The 18,981-nt window shown below is 42.0% G+C and overlaps 1 protein-coding gene across 1 annotated transcript; it reads right to left on the reverse strand.

Moving 5' to 3' along the window:
- Positions 1-13,277: 13,277 nt before the first annotated feature.
- pi15a (peptidase inhibitor 15a) lies at positions 13,278-18,690 on the reverse strand. The gene is made up of 5 exons (XM_073488887.1): positions 18,427-18,690; positions 17,441-17,559; positions 15,176-15,308; positions 14,970-15,085; positions 13,278-13,413 (listed from the first exon to the last, which is right to left on the reverse strand). The coding sequence occupies exons 1-5, from the start codon at positions 18,688-18,690 to the stop codon at positions 13,278-13,280; spliced, it is 768 nt and encodes a 255-aa protein (XP_073344988.1).
- Between the last annotated feature and the right edge of the window lie 291 nt (positions 18,691-18,981).

Raw genomic sequence — 18,981 nt, forward strand, 5'->3', positions numbered from 1 at the left:
ACACTTGAAGAAAAGAAAGAAACAAAGAGAGCTGCCCCCAAAAACAGAAAGGAGTTGTGGTGACGTAGAGAAGAAGGAGGGGATGAACTGCAAAACAGAGAGGAGGTTAACTGAAACAACAACAACGCTGACAGCAGCTTTAACATATGTAATTCAAGTTTCATTCATACATGACAGAATGTGAAAATGTCCTCAATATGGTACATTTTTGAAAATGAGGTGTTAAAATATTTCATCCACATGTGAAACTTACATTTTCACACTTTGGTCATGGACTTGATCTTCAGTATGCCTCTATAAAACACCCGACTTCAGTATTTCACTGTGATATTTGTATGTTACGTAGGAATTCCTTTAGTTTCTTTCTTTAGCTAATGGTTAAATCCTCAGAACAGGAACATTCACTTGAAGGTTGTTGACTGACTGCTGCCCTCTTACCTGGTAACTGGCTTTGGTCAAAAATACATTAATGTGAACCAGATCTGCCTCCTCTGTGGAGCCTGGAAGCAAAAGTGGCCCCATTTCCCCTCGAGTCTAACTGTTCACAGGTGACTCCTTGGGGGGATTAAAACACAAACCAACTCTCTGTTAATTCCAAACCCTGAACTTGTCGTCACTGTTTCCCCTCCCGGTTGCAACACAGAGCAAATTCCATAATGGGAACAGGCAGGTTTTGTCTTTTGTCATCTGGTCATTTTCACTGGTAGCCGTGGCACATGTGGAAACAGTAGCTAATCACCAGGCCTCTGTGTGTTTGCCCCCTGTACAGACTTACTTTTCCACAGGGGGAGACACAATCTTCTTGTATTTTACCTGACAAACATAATAAACTAAACGCTGGCCAAGCCGACCGTGTGCCAGCAGTGTCTTTTTCAGTTAATCCCCTTGTTTCCATGACTCCCCGATGTTTTCATGCTTTTATTTTTTTTAGCCCTCAGCCATTAAACATCAGGTGAGTCAGAGACTCAATGGACAAAGAATGGACAGTTCAGAAACTCAACTAACGATCCTCTTGTTGGTGCAAAGTGGAAGAAGTACTCCTCATTAAGTAAAAGTTCCAGTATCACAATGTAAAAACAAGTAACACATTTTGGGCATTTCTCTAATCTTTGCTTTTTTAAAAAGGTACAATATGTAAAAATTTTAGTTCAAACCAGTCAGTGCATTGTTTTCACAGAGATATCTATTGAAGTTAACATGCTAACCAGCTAGCCCCCGAGCCAGTTTGTACCCCAAGTGGTGATAGCCTGATACCAAACAATACCAACACTGCCCCGGTGCTCCGCGCTCCCAGTCCAGGCAGAGTCAGCTAAAACGATCGCTATCTGCACGGTTAGCTGAGATTATGAGCTAACGGCAGCTACAGTTAGCAGCAATTAGCAGCTGCTCTGATGATGTGCTGCCCCCTATTTGTTTGCATTTTGCACCTTTAAATAAAATATTGGATAATTTGACATGTTTGGGCCTCAAACAGTAATCTAAATTAAACAGTCTGAGAAAGATGGAGGGGACACTCTCATGCACTGGCTTGAGTCCTAAATGAAAAGTCCAAGTTAGATAAATGTAATAGAGTAACAACTGCAATATTACCCTCTGAAATATAAAGTATAAACATAGAGTGGAAACACTCCAGTACTCAGGTCCAGTACTTGACTGGAGTTACATTTCCTCACTGCCCTTAGTTAAAGAGTAAGTCCGTTAATTTAAGTGTGTTTAAAGTTCTTGGAGAGTACTACTGCATATGTGAAAAAAGAGTAGTGTAAAGCCTTTCGTGGCTCAAGAGGAAGCTGCATGTAATCCTGTGATGTCATGTAGTGGCTAAGTTGCATTGTGGGTAATGTAGGCACCAGGTTTTGAAAAGCAGGGACAGTTTAAAAACAAAAGATCAAACCCGATTCAGCAGAACCAGAGATGCCACCTCTTTCATTCCACGTGTTCTTCTTCCTTTTCAAAACCTGGTGCCTACATTACCCACAATGCAGCTAGGCCATTGAGTGACATCACTGGAGGTCATTTATCAGCTTCCTCTGGAGCCACAAAAGGTTTTATACTAGAGTTACCCTTTCAGACTCAGGAGCTCTCTGTGCACTGGACACTACAGATATATAACCTTCTCATCCAGGGCACCCTTGCCATCAACCTACTTCTGCTGTATCTGTACAGAATGGGATACAAGAGCTCTCACATCAGGCGACCCACCGCATGCTGAACTTCCATAAACCCAGGGTTTACTGTCGGCTCCCTGGGTCAGTAGCAGGGGCCTCGGCCACAGCTCCAGCAGCGGCCCTCTCTCTGCGGTCGGACCCGGCGGGCTCCCACCCCCTCGCACACCGCAGCTGAAATAGCAACGCTCTCGCTTTGCCCACAACTCCCAGGAGGGAAGCGCCGCCGAAAACACTCATTCATCTGCTATAGATTTAATGTTGCTCCACATTTAGATGTGTGTGTGTGAGGACGAGAGTGCGAGTGTGTGTTTGACAGTAAGAGAGTGAGAGGTGAGGCAGCAGAGGAGTGATGTGTGTTGGTACCTTCATAACATAAATACATGAGTCAGTACATAAAAACGTGCAATTATTTTTGAACACTCTAAATAAGCTTTATGGGCTCTGGATATGAAATGACTTATATTGCATTAAGTTTATGGCTGAAATACACAAGGACTGACTGTGAGAGCACGTCTCTGACCCCGACTATGAAAATGAAATTGTGTGGATAAAGGAAAATATTTACCAACTGCTCAGAGATTTCTCTGATTTACAGTGCGGTAATTTAGGTCAAGCCATCCGTAACAGACGAGACATTCTCTGATTAATGTTTATTACAATGCCTGCCAGTAAATATACACTATTTGCGCCTGTGGTGGAGCAATATAAATGATTTCATGCTTCTTGTAGTAGCACCTCTATCACTCCTTCTTCTTTATGGCATCTATTGTTTTCTACTGCTTCCTGCTTTGTTTTAATATTTCACATTTTTTTCCTCGGCCTCCTCCCCACCTGTGAGTTGCCACTTCTCCAGCCTCCCTCCTCGCACACAAGCATTCACTTTCCATTCCTCGGCTTGTCTCCCTCTGCCTGTGTCTTTCTCGCTGTTTTTCCCTTTGCTCTTTCTATCTCACCCACACAGTCATTGTTAAGCCACGGGTCCAGATGCTCCGTTCGGTGCCTCCTCCATTCAGCATGTGGTCTTGCGAGAAATCCCATGAACCCAGGCAGAATGCATCAGCCGTTGCCAGACCCGGCGTCCACACACAACAGTAGCCTCTGGACACAACAGCAACGCCGCACAAACACTCTCGAAGAACACTTTTTTTTTGTTGGCCCACGTTATCTGGCACATTGCTCCCTAATGGTTCTGGTTGAGCTGAATTGAGGTCAGAGCGTTGGAACGGCGTCGGGGGTGAGAATGGGAGTAAAGAGCATCAAGGTCATTTGGCAGACGTTCTACATCATTGCTTTTGTGACATTATCAGCAGTGTTCAGCAGAAGGCTGCCTCAGATATCCACTTCAGGTCAGTTTGGCTTACTTTGGCTGCCTCTACCCCCATGTGGTGAAGGGATGGCAGTGCATCTGTGAGCACTGAGCACAGTGTTGTGCTGTGAGTTGTTGTGTTTCGACTCACAGGTGTTACTGCAGAGTTGTTGTGTACTGAATTGATTCCAAATGAAAGACAGGCCTGAGAGCAGCTTACACACCAGGATACTCCATCATTCAGTATGTTAAAGGTGCAGTATGTGAGAACTGGCCACCTCTTGAGTTCATACAATGAAATAGGGAGCAGCATATCACTAGAGTAACTGCTAACTAGTGCCGGCGTTAGCTAGTTAGCTCAGTTACCCATGCAGTAAGCAGTCCGGACTGGGAGATCAGAGTGGTTTTAAGAGAAAGGACAGTCCAGGGGCTAGCTGCTTAGCATGCTAACTTCAGTAGATATCTGTGCATCACAATACATGTTGATAATTTACATAAATGTAATGTTCTACACTAAAATTCTTACATATTGCGCCTTTAATTGTATTTTCTTCAGTCCCTCCCTCTCTTCCAGTTTCTATTTTCATGCACATCACACTGTGTTAATATTCAAACAGTGATCAAATGTAACTAAGTACGTTTGCTCAAGTACTGTACTTATGTACAATCAATCACAATGCTGAATATTGGTTCCGCCTATAAAACAAACAAAAACACAAACACAAATTTTGTTTTGGATACTCAAGTACATATATTGTCAGGAAATTACTTTTGATAAGTAATAATAATCATAATCCTAATTAATTATAAATTAAAATCAGACTGTAAAACTTTTACTCAAGTACTATATTAACATGTGTGACTTACACTTTTATTTTAACATGATATCTTTACTTTTACTCAAGTATGACTTGTGGGTATTTTTTTTTCATACATGTAAAATTACGTATGGTTTACTTTTACTTGTGCTTTTGATACTTACATACAGCTTTCTCTCCTGTACGCTCAGAAGGTGAGGGCGAGGGGTATTGAGTTGGTTTCAATCTGCAACCTCACTGCTGGATGCCAATAAATCCTCCATACTGGACCTTTAAAAAAGTACTGATGTTTTGTCAGCAAAATGTTCTTGAACAAAAAGGTGAAAATGGCTCTTAATGGCTCTTATAAGTGTCATATCATATTACTGGATTATTATTACAGTAGTGTTTTACTGTCGTAGTTGGGGAGGTGCAGCTACTTCATGCCTCTCCTTTAAAACCATTATCTTCCTCAGCTTTTTTAGCATGTATATTTCTGTGTTTTCCACATGCTGTCTGCCACAACTCAAAGAAAACCTCCCTGACAGCTTCCATACAGTACGCTCCCTCATATGTTTAATGTATACAGAAACAGGCACAAGTCTTGCATATAAACTAACACTTTGTTATATGCAGCAGTCTAAATAAGGCCGAGTAAGAGACGCTTTGTTACATGAGCTAACAATATACAGACAAAATTCTTTAATATTCACCAGACTTAGGTCTAAAAGCATGTTGCATGCAGCAGTTCACCACCAGGTGTCAGTGTTTGACTTTCAGACAAAGTTCTTCTGTTTGGGGATTAGGTTGGAAAAGAAAACAAAAAAAAACAACATAAAACATAAAACATGTTCATGATGACAAATGAAAATGTTCAAGCTTCCCCAAGTTTTGTACCACAAAGGCAACTCTTGGCATTTTGTTCCTTCATCTCCCAGCCTATTACAGCAAGATCTTGAGCAAGCAAAAACACTGACATTCTGGTAAACTGATAATGTGGAGGCACTTGGAGCTGGGCAGTTGCGGGTGCCCAGATTCCCTTCGGTTTGTGTCAAATTCTATGAAACCTCCAATGAAGTAATGTTACCAGAAACTCCTATTACACTGTCAGTGTCTCATGGATTGCTGCTTGTGGTGCAAACCAGTCGAAACCAAGAAATTTCACAATAATGCCAAAAGCAGTTTGGTCTCATGTCATCAAATATCATCTTGTGGAGAGAACGCAGTAATCATGCATTTTCTTGGATATGATGTGTGTGTTGGTTTGCCACATTTGATTTCAGTCATAAATATGAAAATGAGTTTTGCTGGGGGTAGTTTTTTTTATAATTCGAGGTAATAAAAGAAAGACTATATATAAATGACCTCTCCCATTCAAAGGAATCTCGCAACGCTGAGGGCAAAGAGGTCAGTACTGTAACCAGTACAGGCATCAAAGCCTCTGCTCGCTTTTCGACTACAGGTATAGAAGAGAGTTTAGAGTGGAGGAGGAAAGCCCATCTGATTATGCAGCACTTTCCCAGCGCTGTGCTCCTGAGAGGACATTGATTTTGGCCCGCGTCTCGCTGCTGCAGGATGTCGCTCGTCTGAAGTCCCCGCTAGGCCCCGCGAGGAGGCCAGTGCGGCCCCGTCCAAGACAAAGACTACAGTAGGATATGGAGGGCAAACACAGAACACGGGCCACCTTTGCCTCAGTTTATGTTCTCAAACTGAACCAGAAGGGTCAAGTCCAGTCTGTCTCAGGGTTGTAGATTCTAACAGCCAGGATAACAGTGCCAGGGTCTGACATTTTGTAACATGTGATTACTTTTAATGTCGCATATGAGGTGAATATAGACTACACAGTTTTATGACATAACGCCAGCTTATGTCCCTCGTCATAAAATGGAATATCTATACTGAAGTATGCCAGATATGCTTTATTTATATTTTACCAGACCGTGTGAGGAGCTTACTTCGCCAAGGAAAAGTCACTAGACGAGAAAAGCGACCATAACGTAAGCCATTTAGCTCAAACTGAAATGGTGCCTCGCTAGCATAGGGAGTGCATGCAAACCTGGGAGAAATGTGACATTTCCCCACATGTTATGGTGCCACTGGCCTAAAAAAAGCAGACCGAAATAGACAACTGAGACACCGCAAATGATTTGTGTACCTGAAGCGCTTTATTTTTTACTCCTTGTTTGAAGTAAAGGCACCCAACTCCAAAGAAGAGGGAGTGCAAAATCGTGCCCTGCAGTTAACTCCACTGCCCCGAGAGATTTATGGTAGTAAAAGGGTTTTAACATGTACATGCCAACATTTGAGGAGATCCCAAAACACGCTTCAAGTAGCTGACATCAGTCTCTGGGAAGCACATATGTCAACATACTCCTGCCTGACCTGTGCACATGTCAGAGATATGAATAGAGCAAGCTTGTCACGGTGTAAAAGTCATATTACACATATGTGAGGGTGTTTTCTGTGCAGCACGTGGAAATGTGTCCAGACTTACGATGATTATAGTTCAGGTAACATCTGAGTTCAATGGAATTCCCCCTAAAACTGTCTTCTATTAAATGTCCTGCCAATGAAGATATAAACATCATATTATATACAATATTAAAGAATTGTCCCCTGTTTTAGTTCTTCTCTTCTGGACAAACAAAAACAGGTAATTTGTTGAGTTTAACAGCAGTGGCGCCCCCAGGGCCTTAACTCATGGTCCACTTACTGGCTTGTTCTGTAGCTTTTGACAGTGTCACTTGGTCTTCATCAGCCTTCAGGGTTTGTTCTCCTGTCTTGGAACTGTAAATGTTCAAACTTCCTCGTGTTTGTACCTTTCAAGCACGTTTAGGGCATGTGACACTGTGTGATGTGGTCGAAAGCTCTGAAACAAGCAGGTAAGAAGACCTTGCGTTGGGATTGTATCGTCAACAGGTCAAGAATGAACTATCAAGGTGCGACATGGTCAAAAGTTGGAAAACAGGCGCGTACGTGGGCCTTGAGTTGAGATTGTTTTGTGATTTGTTATTTTGTGTGCACTGGCGTCGCCCCCCTGGTGCCCCCATGTTCGAAATACACCTCAACAGTGCCCTCTTGGATGCCCCTATGGTAGATACAACATCATACAGTAAAGTGTCCTCTCGGAGTGCCCTGCCAGTGGACAAAACACACAGTGTGTAGCTTTGTGAAATAAATGGTTAAATAGTTAATAGTTCCCCATCAGTTTTATTGCAGAAGTGCAGTATAATCATATAATCAAAAGTTTTAATCTTCACAAGGGTTGGTGACAATTTCACTGTAAATATATCACGACTTTCTGTGCACTGCATCGCATACAGCTGGTGCCCTCTTTATTTTTTTCGCCCCTGCCCCTCAAACATCCTGAGTCCGCCACTGGTGCTTTGTACAGTAATGACAATCAACTGTCTATTCCAGCCCTCAGTAGCTGAACATCCCAGCTTCAGGCGAGTTGTTTGTTGACTGTCTCATTTAAGTTATCCTTCGTCGACAAGCACAGGTAGTAAAAAGCCCTCCGGACTCTGGGACTCTCCGCCTCTGCAGGCCCTTCTACAGTCAATTTCAGCTAAATTGTTTATGCTTGGATAACAAGGTGAAAAATTATAAAGTCCAGAACCAATGCTTTTTCAACATTGAGCATTAACGCCATCCGCATTCTGATGTCCTCAGTGCCCTGGCAGTGGTGGATTATGGGGAAGTTTGAGGACAGAGCGAGGCTTGGACTGGGCACAGGCTGCATTTCCGATGGTTGAGCTGCAAGGGGAGCAAAGTAAACATAGTTGTTGTGCTTCCAACGGGGACAGAAGAAAAAGAAAAAAATACAATGGATTAGAAAGAATCCTCTCCCAATATCCCCCTCGAGGCACAGAGAAGCCAAGTTGTCAACCATTCAGTGCTTGAAGTCAGGGAGGGCAGAGAGGTTGTGGAGTACAGAGACGATAAAGGAAGGAGAGAAGATTTTCTGCAGCTGCACAACAAACATTAGCAAACCTACAAGCTCCCTCCACAAAAGATTTATCCCCCTTTTTCAGTATTGTACTCTCTCAAACTCTTTCTCATACTTCTCCCCATTATTGGAGTTGGATGGCTGCTTGCACATTTTGGAAACTGACTCCCCGAGCTTCACACTCTCCCTGTTAATAATCCATCACCCTGCCGTGGTCCGTATGAAGTCTCCATCTTCTTTCCAAATAAACATTTCAGCACCTTCACACTTGAGGGAGACGAAACTGTTTTAGCAATAACAGTTTATCTGACAGGTCAGTAATTCACTTGTGTTATTAGGAAAAGTGGTGCACCTTCGGATGAGCTTACAGATGCGTCATCGTGGCCTCAGTAGGTGTTGCCGCTGGCTGATAGCATGAGCCAGTTGAGTAGGATTTATTTATTCTCTCTGTCCGTCTGATTGTGTTTCTGTCTCCCTCCTACTGGTCTTCAACGGAGCTCATCAGATTTTATCCTTAACGACCCTTGGTTGGGCGAGGAATTCATGTAATAAAAGAACAAAAGAGACAACAAAAAAAGAGCTAAATATTCTGCACTGGGGAAAACTGAAGTATCAGTTTGAATAAAAGTGTTGAAAGGAGTTGAAATGTCACTTGAGATGTGGGTGATAAATTGAGCTGAAAATGAAAGAAGGGAAAGGGAATTAGTGCCAGTTCGAGTGTATAAACTTTATTTGGAGAGTAATGTCTTAAGTAGTTAAGTAGTCAGAGAAAGTGATGGAGTTTGATTAACAGCTCAGTTGAGCAGATGTGAGTTTATATGCCCACCCTAGAGCCTACAACAGTCAATGAGTGATCGTGCAGACCACTCGCCCACTCTCTCTTCTTTCTCCTCTCTCCTGAACCACTTACATGCCAGCCTCCGGATGACGGATGCATTGTGTAGCCAATGAAATTTAAAATCAAGCAACATATAGTTTATATCGGTTTTAAGACTCAGAAATTATGCAAGTTTAAGTAGTTGTATGCATTTTTTATACATTTACAGGGACCCAAACAGATAAACCATAGAGAAAGTATTGGTGAATTAGACAAAATTCCAGTTGATGTGTAAGTGGTAAAAGCAGAAATATCTTTTGAAGAGTCAGTTTGAGGTTCGATAATAAAGAAAAAATAAAAGCACAATAAGTGCATTGCTGATGGAGAAAACACTAATAAATGGAATTTTGGTGCAGTGTCATTTCTTTCCAGTTCACTCTGTTTGCAGACTTTTTTCCCTCAAACCCAGAGGCTGCTTTCATCCTGACCCAACTCCATATCCTTGACCTTTACTCAGCCTCTGCCACAAATTGATAAGCCAGGTGAATGTCGGCAGCAGGTTGTCTAACTCACCACAGCCTCTCGCTCCTCATCTCTGCCTTTTAAACATCCACCAATCATCTGTTTGGCTCCGTGTCCGGCATTTGCTCAGACAGACGGATTTTTCCCATGCATACTAATGTGTTCCTCGAAGACTCTCTGCTGGTTGGTTCCAGGGAGCGTGCTGGCCTGTTAGGGCTGGCTGCAAGGATGAAGCCTCTTAATGAAGAGCAGGAAGTGGTTTGAAAACAACACGCTATGCAAAACCTAGCATGAAAATGTGAGGCCTTGTATTGCTACCTGCCAGAGTGCATTAGAGTGCAGCTAATGTTTCAGTCTGGAAAGATGTTTACACTTGGATTAACGCAGGTGTTGATCTAATGAATAAAACACGTTGTAGTCTTGTTTGCTTGTTGATTTGCTCGATAGCCTTTCGATCTCATACATATACTTTTGATGCAGGCTGGCTCAGAGCTATAACCTGCTTTCCCTACTGGAGAAAAATGGGGAAAACCGCAGCATCTGCCCAACACATTAGAACATTTATGGCTCTACCTGTTTGGCTCAACCTCCTACCAACTCTTTTCAATCACCGTAAACAAAATCTTTAAGCTGTACAGCAGGAAAATGTGTTTTTTCTTGTCCACTCTATAGATTTAGTCTGTATGTCTGGTGGTGACACACATTCCCTCTCTTTTTGCTTCTAGCATTCCACTCTGCTCCCTCTCAGTAAGGTCAATGGTTTCATTGGACAAACTCAAACAAGCGGGTCCCCTGAAACCCTATCAGTTGTCCGTTCATTTGTGTAGACATGGACAGACGGGGCCAAAGTCAACCTTCTCTTATTAGGATTCAGATGTACTCCCAGCATGTTTTCTTTTCTCCCTCTCAGCCTTTGATACCCAGGATGTGGGACTTTGTAAATGGCGCTGTTTTAATTGAAAGTGAAAACTTAAAGAGCCGGATTGGTACTTTGGGCAGAAACTCTTAACAATATCAGACAAGAGGAAGAGCTCAGACAACACAAGACAATAGACCGTATTCACACGGCGGCCATTTTCCTCTGACATCACACTCAGGGTGGGAAGCTACATAATTGAAATGCTATGTTTCAGCTTGCAAGTCCTATAAACATAGGGAACGATGATGGACATTCTAGAGGGACATCAGGTCATATTTCAAGGTAAAACAACACATTTGTTAACCCATTAGCTACAACAGCTAACATTAGCATTCAACCACTTCCTAGCTAACATTACTGTTTGATTACATCCAGTGTGTTTTCACTTTCTGGCTTCAATAAATGTTCATATTTTATTAATTTATGCCTTTCCTATAGCATCGTGTCTCACTGTCAAACAGTAATGTTAGCTAGGAAGTGGTTGAATGCTAACATGAGCTGTTGCTTAATGGAAGCTAATGGGTTATCGTTGTTTTACCTTAAAATATGGCCCGACAGGCTTTCACTATTCATTGTCTTGAAACGGTAAAAAGATAACAACTTGTCAGATTCTTTATTTGCTTATAGGACTTGCGAGCTGGAGCACAGCAGTGCAAAATTTGAGCTGCCCAGCCTGATCGTGATAGCAGAGGAAAATGGCCGCCGTGTCAATATGGTCTACTGACAGCGACATTGACTGTTGAATTGTACAAAACCACAAGAAAACAATCAAAATAGAACATTTTATTACAAATACAAAAGACAACAGGAAAAGCGCAGTTCATTGCATAAATAGCTTGTTGTTAATGTTGATTTAAATACAGTCAGTGCGGAAAATGTTTTCCTATTGTAATGCATTATTTCCCACTAAAGTGTGTTGACTTTCTGTTGATTTGTAAATGTCTCAGTTACTGTACGCTGATGATATGTTCTTCTCACTGCTGAGAAACTGTCCCGATTTTGTAAAGAAATTCTGATACATTTGCCAAGTTAAAAGTGTTGAGGCATTTTAATATTATGCTAGTGCTTTGTTCATGGAAACGTACCAAGTTAATTGACATTATAGTAAATCCCCTTCAACATTATAAAAGTTGACATGCAAATGAACCATATTCAGTTAATCATTTAGATATCATTACAATCCTTTTACAAAACAATAAAAAAAATGACTATCAATTAAATATTTCTTCCCATATAAAAATGAATAACTTACAGTATACTTGTTTTAAGATAGTCAAGGTATGATGATTATCTACATGTACAAAAAATAATCATTTCTTGGTGGTTTTTTTTGGAAATTTACAAACAATTAAGGTGCACTTGAGTGCCTAACTTCTAAAAACCAAACTACATCAGTGATCATAACAAAATACAATCAATGGATTTGTCCAATGTAGCAATATATTGGTATATAATATACCAATACGTGTACCAATATGTTTATAAAACAGATATGTAGGTCAGCTTTATTGTATGTGCTCTCTTTACCATAAATATCACATGAAATATGATTGAAACCTGTGAAATGCCTTGAGGTATGAAACATATGTAATGAAACACAACCTTAACACTGCAAATGTACTGTAGAAATGTTAAAGGAGACCTATTATGCTTTTGAGTTTTTGTCCTTTCTATCAGTTTTATTATGTTTTTGTGCACGTTAAAAGTCTTGAAAGTTAAAAAGGCCAAAGTCGACACCTAGAGAAGTTCCTCTCTCCCAAAATAAAACACTGCTCCTGAAACGCCTCGTCAGTAGTCCCGCCTTGAATTCCGTGACTTTGTGACATCACTCTACAGCACCATGTCACACATTTGCATAATTTAGCCTAGCAGCTAGTTTGGCACGTAAGAATCGATTTAGCACAACTGCTCTGTTGTTGTTAGCGGTGCTGGCTCAGGCGTGTGTGAGCTGACTAATCGGAAGAGACTGGGTATTTGGGAGGAGGGGCCTTAAAGAGAGCAGCACCGGACGGCATGAGAAATCTGATGTGTTTTTTGAGCATTAACGCATGTAAAACTCTTCTAGTGACCCAAAATAAAATGATGAACCTGAAAATGAGCATAATATGTCTCCTTTAAAACAAACAGGGCTTTTGACAACAGAGGTATCATCTATGCAGACATCATCTAAAGACGTCCCAATCTGGCTGATGTATAGTTATTTTTTCATGTATTTTACAGTAAGTGCACTTTTTTCAACAAATTATTGCCAATTTGTTGCAGGACACAAATGAAAATCGTAACAAACTTTGAGTATGAAGTTTGCTGCAACTTCGGCAGCTACAAAGCTGACACCGCTGCTGTAGGTTTTTACCCTCTGAGGTCAAAAGCTTTGATCTTTAGATCACGACATTCCTGTGAAGGCAGAGCACACAACATGAAGGTGTGATACCCGTAGCACCAGAGTGAGCATGGATGAGCAGCTATGATCTTGATATGTCCTTAATTACCACACTGTCAATGGTAAACGGATATAGTGAAAGTGTATGCAGCACCACATACAGTATGTACTGTGTTTAAGGACCCACTCTACACATAAATTATAATAGTAACAGCAATTCCAATACAAATTAAATTTACAGTTTATTTACAAGTCATCAACACTAAATTGTCTGCTGCCTTCAAATGTATGTTTGAATCTTTAAATAAGCCCATATATACAAAATAGTGTGGTCCACGACTGTTGTGCAAATCCGTACGGGATTAAAGTAATGTCTCTGTGGTACTGTAGGTTGTCAGCTTATGTCGAGAGGAAACCTGTGTTTATTTGAACCAGTGCAGGTAGTTCGTCTTGAGAGCGGGGAAGCACATGTTGTTGCTGCAGGAGCCCCCGTAGCTGGGAGGGCAGGCTGAGCAGGGGACGCCTACTTTGTAGGGAGCCTCTCCGATCCAATTACCCCTGAAAGAAAAAAAACATGCACAGGGTCAGTGGAGTATAAGATGATGATGAAACTACATTCTTGACATTAGAAAGAGCAGATGACAAACAATCCCATCTTAATGTCCACTGTTGCTGTTCTGGAGTTCTTAAAGGTGCAATATGAAAGAATTGGCCTCCTTGAATTTATACCTCCAATAAATAAGGACTGCATAGTACCAGAGTAACTGCTAACCACTGCTAACTGTACTGTTTTATACATCTATGACTATTAGCTACTGTTAGCTCAGTTAGCTGTGCAGCTAGCCAGACTACCAGGGAAGTGTTGGTGTTTTTACCACTAGCACAGGAGGTTTGGGCCGCTGGGAGAAAGACTTTTTCAGGCCCTGGGCTAACTGTTTAGCATGCTAACTCCAGCAGACGTATATTCAACACAATACACAGATGTCTTTGACATAATATCAAAACTGTTATTTCTTCACATTCTGTTCACATTTTTAACATTTCAAACTAAAATTCTTACATATTGCACCTTTAAACTGGGAATAGACAACTTTTGTGCTTAAACTTATCATTATGAAGTAAATACTAATTGCGCAGTGTAATGGCTATGGAAAAATGACACCATCCGCATTTAGATAAGTTCCCTTTAAGCCTCAGTTTCACTATGCTGAAGGCTCGATTCACAGTTGGCAGAGGATTTGTTAGCTTAGCAGTCGCTATCCCCAGGTCAAAGTCGAGCAGCCGGAGTAACTGTGGAAACTACCCTGCAAAAGAGAAGGAATCCTTTGTTTGTGTCAAACAGCTTTGCTTCTGTAACTGATCTCAAAACATATCTATGTTTGTGTCGACTGTTAGCTGCTAGCATTAGCGATCCAGTTTTATTTGCAATAGCGACGCCACTTGGAAATGCTGGAAACGTTTCCGCTTTAATCACATCACATGATCGTTAATTGTGCAAAGCTTAGTGGAAATCATCATAATATAAACTACTTCGCAATCTGTACTTTATGAGCAATGACAAATCAGACATTAGCATGTGTACAGAGACAGACTGAACAACAAGGTGTAAATAGAAACCAGGTAAATTATATCTTGACACCATCCACATTCAAGATGTCTGAAAAGGCCTGTGTCTGAAAAGCAGAGGCCATGTTCTCTAAAGCTAAAATAGGTCATCAGCGTCCTGAGTCTGTTACTCTTACATATGTCTCAAACCAGTGGGATTAAAGAACTGAGGTCACAAGTCAGTCACAAGTCCAAGCGGGCTTTGATTCATGGGATTTTTTTTTTTTCGAGATCTTTTCTTCTGTTTCGAGCTTTGGTAATGCAGTGCCGGTTCACAGCCTTGTATCGAGGTTATCTGAATCTCCCAGCCAACATGGGTGGCATTTCACAACTCAGCACAGAACAGAGCAGTCTGTGTCGGGATTAGGCCTGTCGTCACCCTATCGTCATCAGGTCAACAGGTTCATTAGAATCAACAGGCTTCCCTCCGTACAGCATGTAAATAACACTATACAAGATGGTCCACAGTAAGCCTTTAAGTTAAGCGTCAGTCTACAGCGTGTACTTACTTAGGTGAGTAGTTGCAAACTAGATACGTCGCCCGCTTCCACACTGAGCCCCATACGTTCATATTATGGCACGTGTGAATGGCACAGCCTACTTTGTTAGACGTTGCCCACACCATCTGCAAAAAAGACACATCAGCAGACCGATTAATGCCACTGTTAGATCATTTCAACAGGATCAAATGCAATACTGATTGTTGTGTGTTTACCTGTGTATAATGGGTACACATGGGACCATAGCATCTGAGAGGGCATCGGGGGTTGCAGTCGCGGGGGTACGGAAAAGAGTAATCTTTGACCTCATCGTACCACGGCTTCACCAGCTGAAGAATGGATCGATAGCTGTGAACAGAAGACAGACACGTTCAGTAAATGACTGATGACTGATGATGAGCTATTAATACAAGTTGACCTTGACCTGGGAAAATGAGTTAGAGGAGGTTGCAGTTTGCCAAAAGTGTATTCAGGGTTTAGGGAACATGGAAACCTGAAAGACTTTGATTTATGATTTTGAAAAGCAGAAAAACCTAAAAATAGTATCCATGGGGCAGGATGTTGGCTCAGTGGTCTCTGTTCGCTCCACGTGCTCCGATTTCCTTCCACAGTTGTTAAAATCTAATATGCTGCCATCAACTTTTTTATATATTTCTTGTGAATTGGATAAGATGTTGTTTTCACATTTCTTCATTTCTTCAAGTCATTTATGGTGTTTCAGGGACGGTCACTCGGACCGCAATAACAATGAAACGACCTGAGGTTCTGAAATACAATATACGCTGTCTTGAAGTGCCTTACTGACCAACTGGCCAACTTCCAGGGTGTCAAAGTGGATTTTGAAGATGTGCTAGGGCCTCAGAGTTTGCAGCCGAAAAGCTACAATTTCAGTCATTAACAATGATCGAATTCTTGTGATTTTGAAGTGCAGAGGGACATTTGTCCGACGGAGCCAAATGGCTCCAGCCTCCAAGGGCGTGAATAAGTTACAACAAAACATATATATGCATTATGTTTTCTACACGTCCGCTCGGGTTAGACTGATAATCAGGGCAGATATTCATCATTTTTCTGATTATTAGTATCAGTGTTTTTTGTGTCTGATTGCCGATCAAATAAACTGATTTAAAACTGCACTACCTTGGCTCTGATGCAGCATCCTGTCCGTCTGTAGTCACCACTCTGTGCTCTCACTTATACTTGGTTGATGTCCAACACTTTATATCAGAATGATGTCCTGCCCAAATATTGCAATAGATATTAGCGTCGCTCGAGTCAAGGTGCACAGACTGCGCTGGGTGATTGATTCTGACACGAGACTGCCAGTTTGTGGTGTTGCCTTGTTAAGTTAACACCTGCTTACGGCAATGACAACGCGTTGTCTCATTTGTGTCCTTTGGCTCACCATTTTCTCACAAAATACTGCCAAATTGGCAAGCTGGCTTACTTCTTAGACACTAAGTCTGTATGTTAAAGCGACGCGTGCACGCCACTACATCAGGTCAATTTACCTGTAAGTTCCTCGCAAATATCGCTGTGTGTTGCCTCCATGTGCAAGTTCTTTTCAAAATAAAAGCCCAAAGATGCCCTAAAAGCTGTTTGATATTCGATATTGTGAAAAATATCGCCTATGAAAGAAAATATCGCGATATTTCATAATATCTATATCGGTCCAAGTCTAGTCTCACTCAATGTCCCACCCACAACGGCATCTGATCACCAAATAATCTGAAAGTAGCTAGTAACTAAATGTAGTGGAGTGGAAGTATATAGTCGCAGAAAATGGAAGTACAGCACTTGAGTAAATTATAGTTTGTTACATTCCATCAGTATTTTTAATGCAAATGTGTATCTGTTCCAAATATTGGTTATTGGCCTTCATGATTACTAATAATTGTTATCGTTACCAGTCAATCCCTAATGTCTACTTCAGGGTATAAAGGCTACTTGAAACATTTAGCTGTATCACGGTGCAGTCCCTCATAAATCTGAATTGATAGTTAGTTAAACTAGTTGTTTGGGTTTTTTTGCATTATTTTCTACAAGTCAACAGATTGATATTGACTTCTCGGTCTAGAAGGTTTTTTTAGAAAATAACCTCACTATAGAAATGTCTGTGCAAGCCACAAGGTATAGTCAGAATTTGAACTCCCTTGAGTCTCATGTTTTGCTCCTCAGTAAAATCTAGAAGTGTAAAACACGTGAAGGTGCCCTGTGTTTCCAAATGGAAAGTCAAGACGCACTAAAGGGATGCGCCTTTGTCCTCATGGGTCATGGCTGGAAACACAACTTTTGTTTATATGAAGGGTCCCAGGAGCATTCCTCAAGCAGTCACCAGGTCACAGTGCAAAAACCTTTAGGAGAGAGAAGAAGGGGGCTGCAGGGCAACGACCATGACTGCTGAGAGAGAGAGAGAGTTGCCCCTGAGAGGAGCAGCAGATGTCGGGGAGGGGGGGGAGGAGGAGTCAAAGGTCACTCACCGTCCTGTCCTGACGGAGAGGTTCTGACCCAGGAACCTGAGGAGGTTAGGTGGCCCGTGCTCCCACAGGCAGGCATGAGCCCAGTCCTCGGCTGTCTTGGCCAGTGTGTCGTCCCACACCTACACACGCCGACACATGGTGGGAAAACCCATTACATAACTGATGGAAAGTATCAACAGCAGATCTCCATTCAGCAGCAACGTGTGAGATAAGAGTCGGCGCTTTGTGAGCTTATAGCGCTGATACAGGTGTTACCATGGCAAGATGCACAAGTCATCCATCAAATCGGTTACGTAAGTGGAGAAAGTTAGTTGCCCAGTATCCCTTGTAACTCTTTAACTGAACAGACAGGGGGCTGGATGGGCTGGGGAACAGCAGAATCCAGAGTTGTCAACAGACAGTAGAGTGGATGGTTTCATTGGGGAAGGATTGTGACGGGGAGACTTCCTCTGATTACTTCATTCTGCAGTAGTTTTGTCAAGTGAGGAGCACCCTTCATTGCGTTTTACAGCGAACGGTGCTGCCAATTTCTGAAGGAAATATGCAAACTTTAAAAGCACTTTAATGAGCCGTCCTCCATAAAAACTGATTTTTGTGTGCAGCTGAAAATATAAGCTACCAAATAAGATTAATAGCCTGATTTAGACTTGTTTGGACCTCAACAGGTCTACAAGTGAGCACTATTACGCTGCCAGCAGGCTACTTGTTACCATACATGACCCCTCTTCCTTTGAAAAGGGGACTACTCTGGTGGTCTGCCGCTGTGCAATGTGCTGAGCAGCTGAAGGTGCCAAGGGAGGTAAAGACATTTGTCACTTTACTTCCTCACAAAACCACAATCAGATGCGTGTTTGCCATCACTTCCCATTGCAAATGATTTTATACTTGATGCAGTTTTGTCACATTAAAAAAAACATTATAAGTAAATAGATGTTTGGCTCCAGGAATATCATGCACTTATAAGAAATGAATGAAACTTCACTCACCATGTATTCCATATTGGACGCTGGGGGAAACACCTTCCCTCTCACTTTGTTATGGTAATCAAGAATAGCGAGCATGTCGTTCTGACTGATAAAACGCTTCCTCCTGATCTTAGAAGACGTCGTGTCGTCTGATCCGTGGCCGTGCGCTTCGCCAAGACTGGTGAAATTGGACGTGGACACGGCGGGGACGCTCGTTGCCAATGCACTTGCTCCGCAAGATATGCACAGAAGCATTAAGTCTACGGCAAACAGCTGAGGTTTCATGTTTGGTTTTGAGGGGGGAAAAATCCGGCGTGTTGAAGTGATCTGCAAAGAAAGCAAGAAGACAAACTGGTAAAGTGGTGCCGCGGTGCGCACGAATACGCCGCAGTGAGCTCCAAAAACCTCCTGCGTCCTACCTTCTCTGGCGCTGCGCTGCCAAGGCTCTATCACCTCTAAAGCCTCAGTAATGGGTTGGAGAGAGGGAGGGCTGCGAGTGAGGGAGTTTTGCGCTTTGCAAACGTTGTGAGTGCTTCGGGAGAGGTCCGTCTTTGCGGGTTTATATATTGGAGTGGA

This window comes from Pagrus major, chromosome 19 (assembly GCF_040436345.1).
Source record: "Pagrus major chromosome 19, Pma_NU_1.0".
In the NCBI taxonomy this organism is placed as follows: domain Eukaryota; kingdom Metazoa; phylum Chordata; class Actinopteri; order Spariformes; family Sparidae; genus Pagrus; species Pagrus major.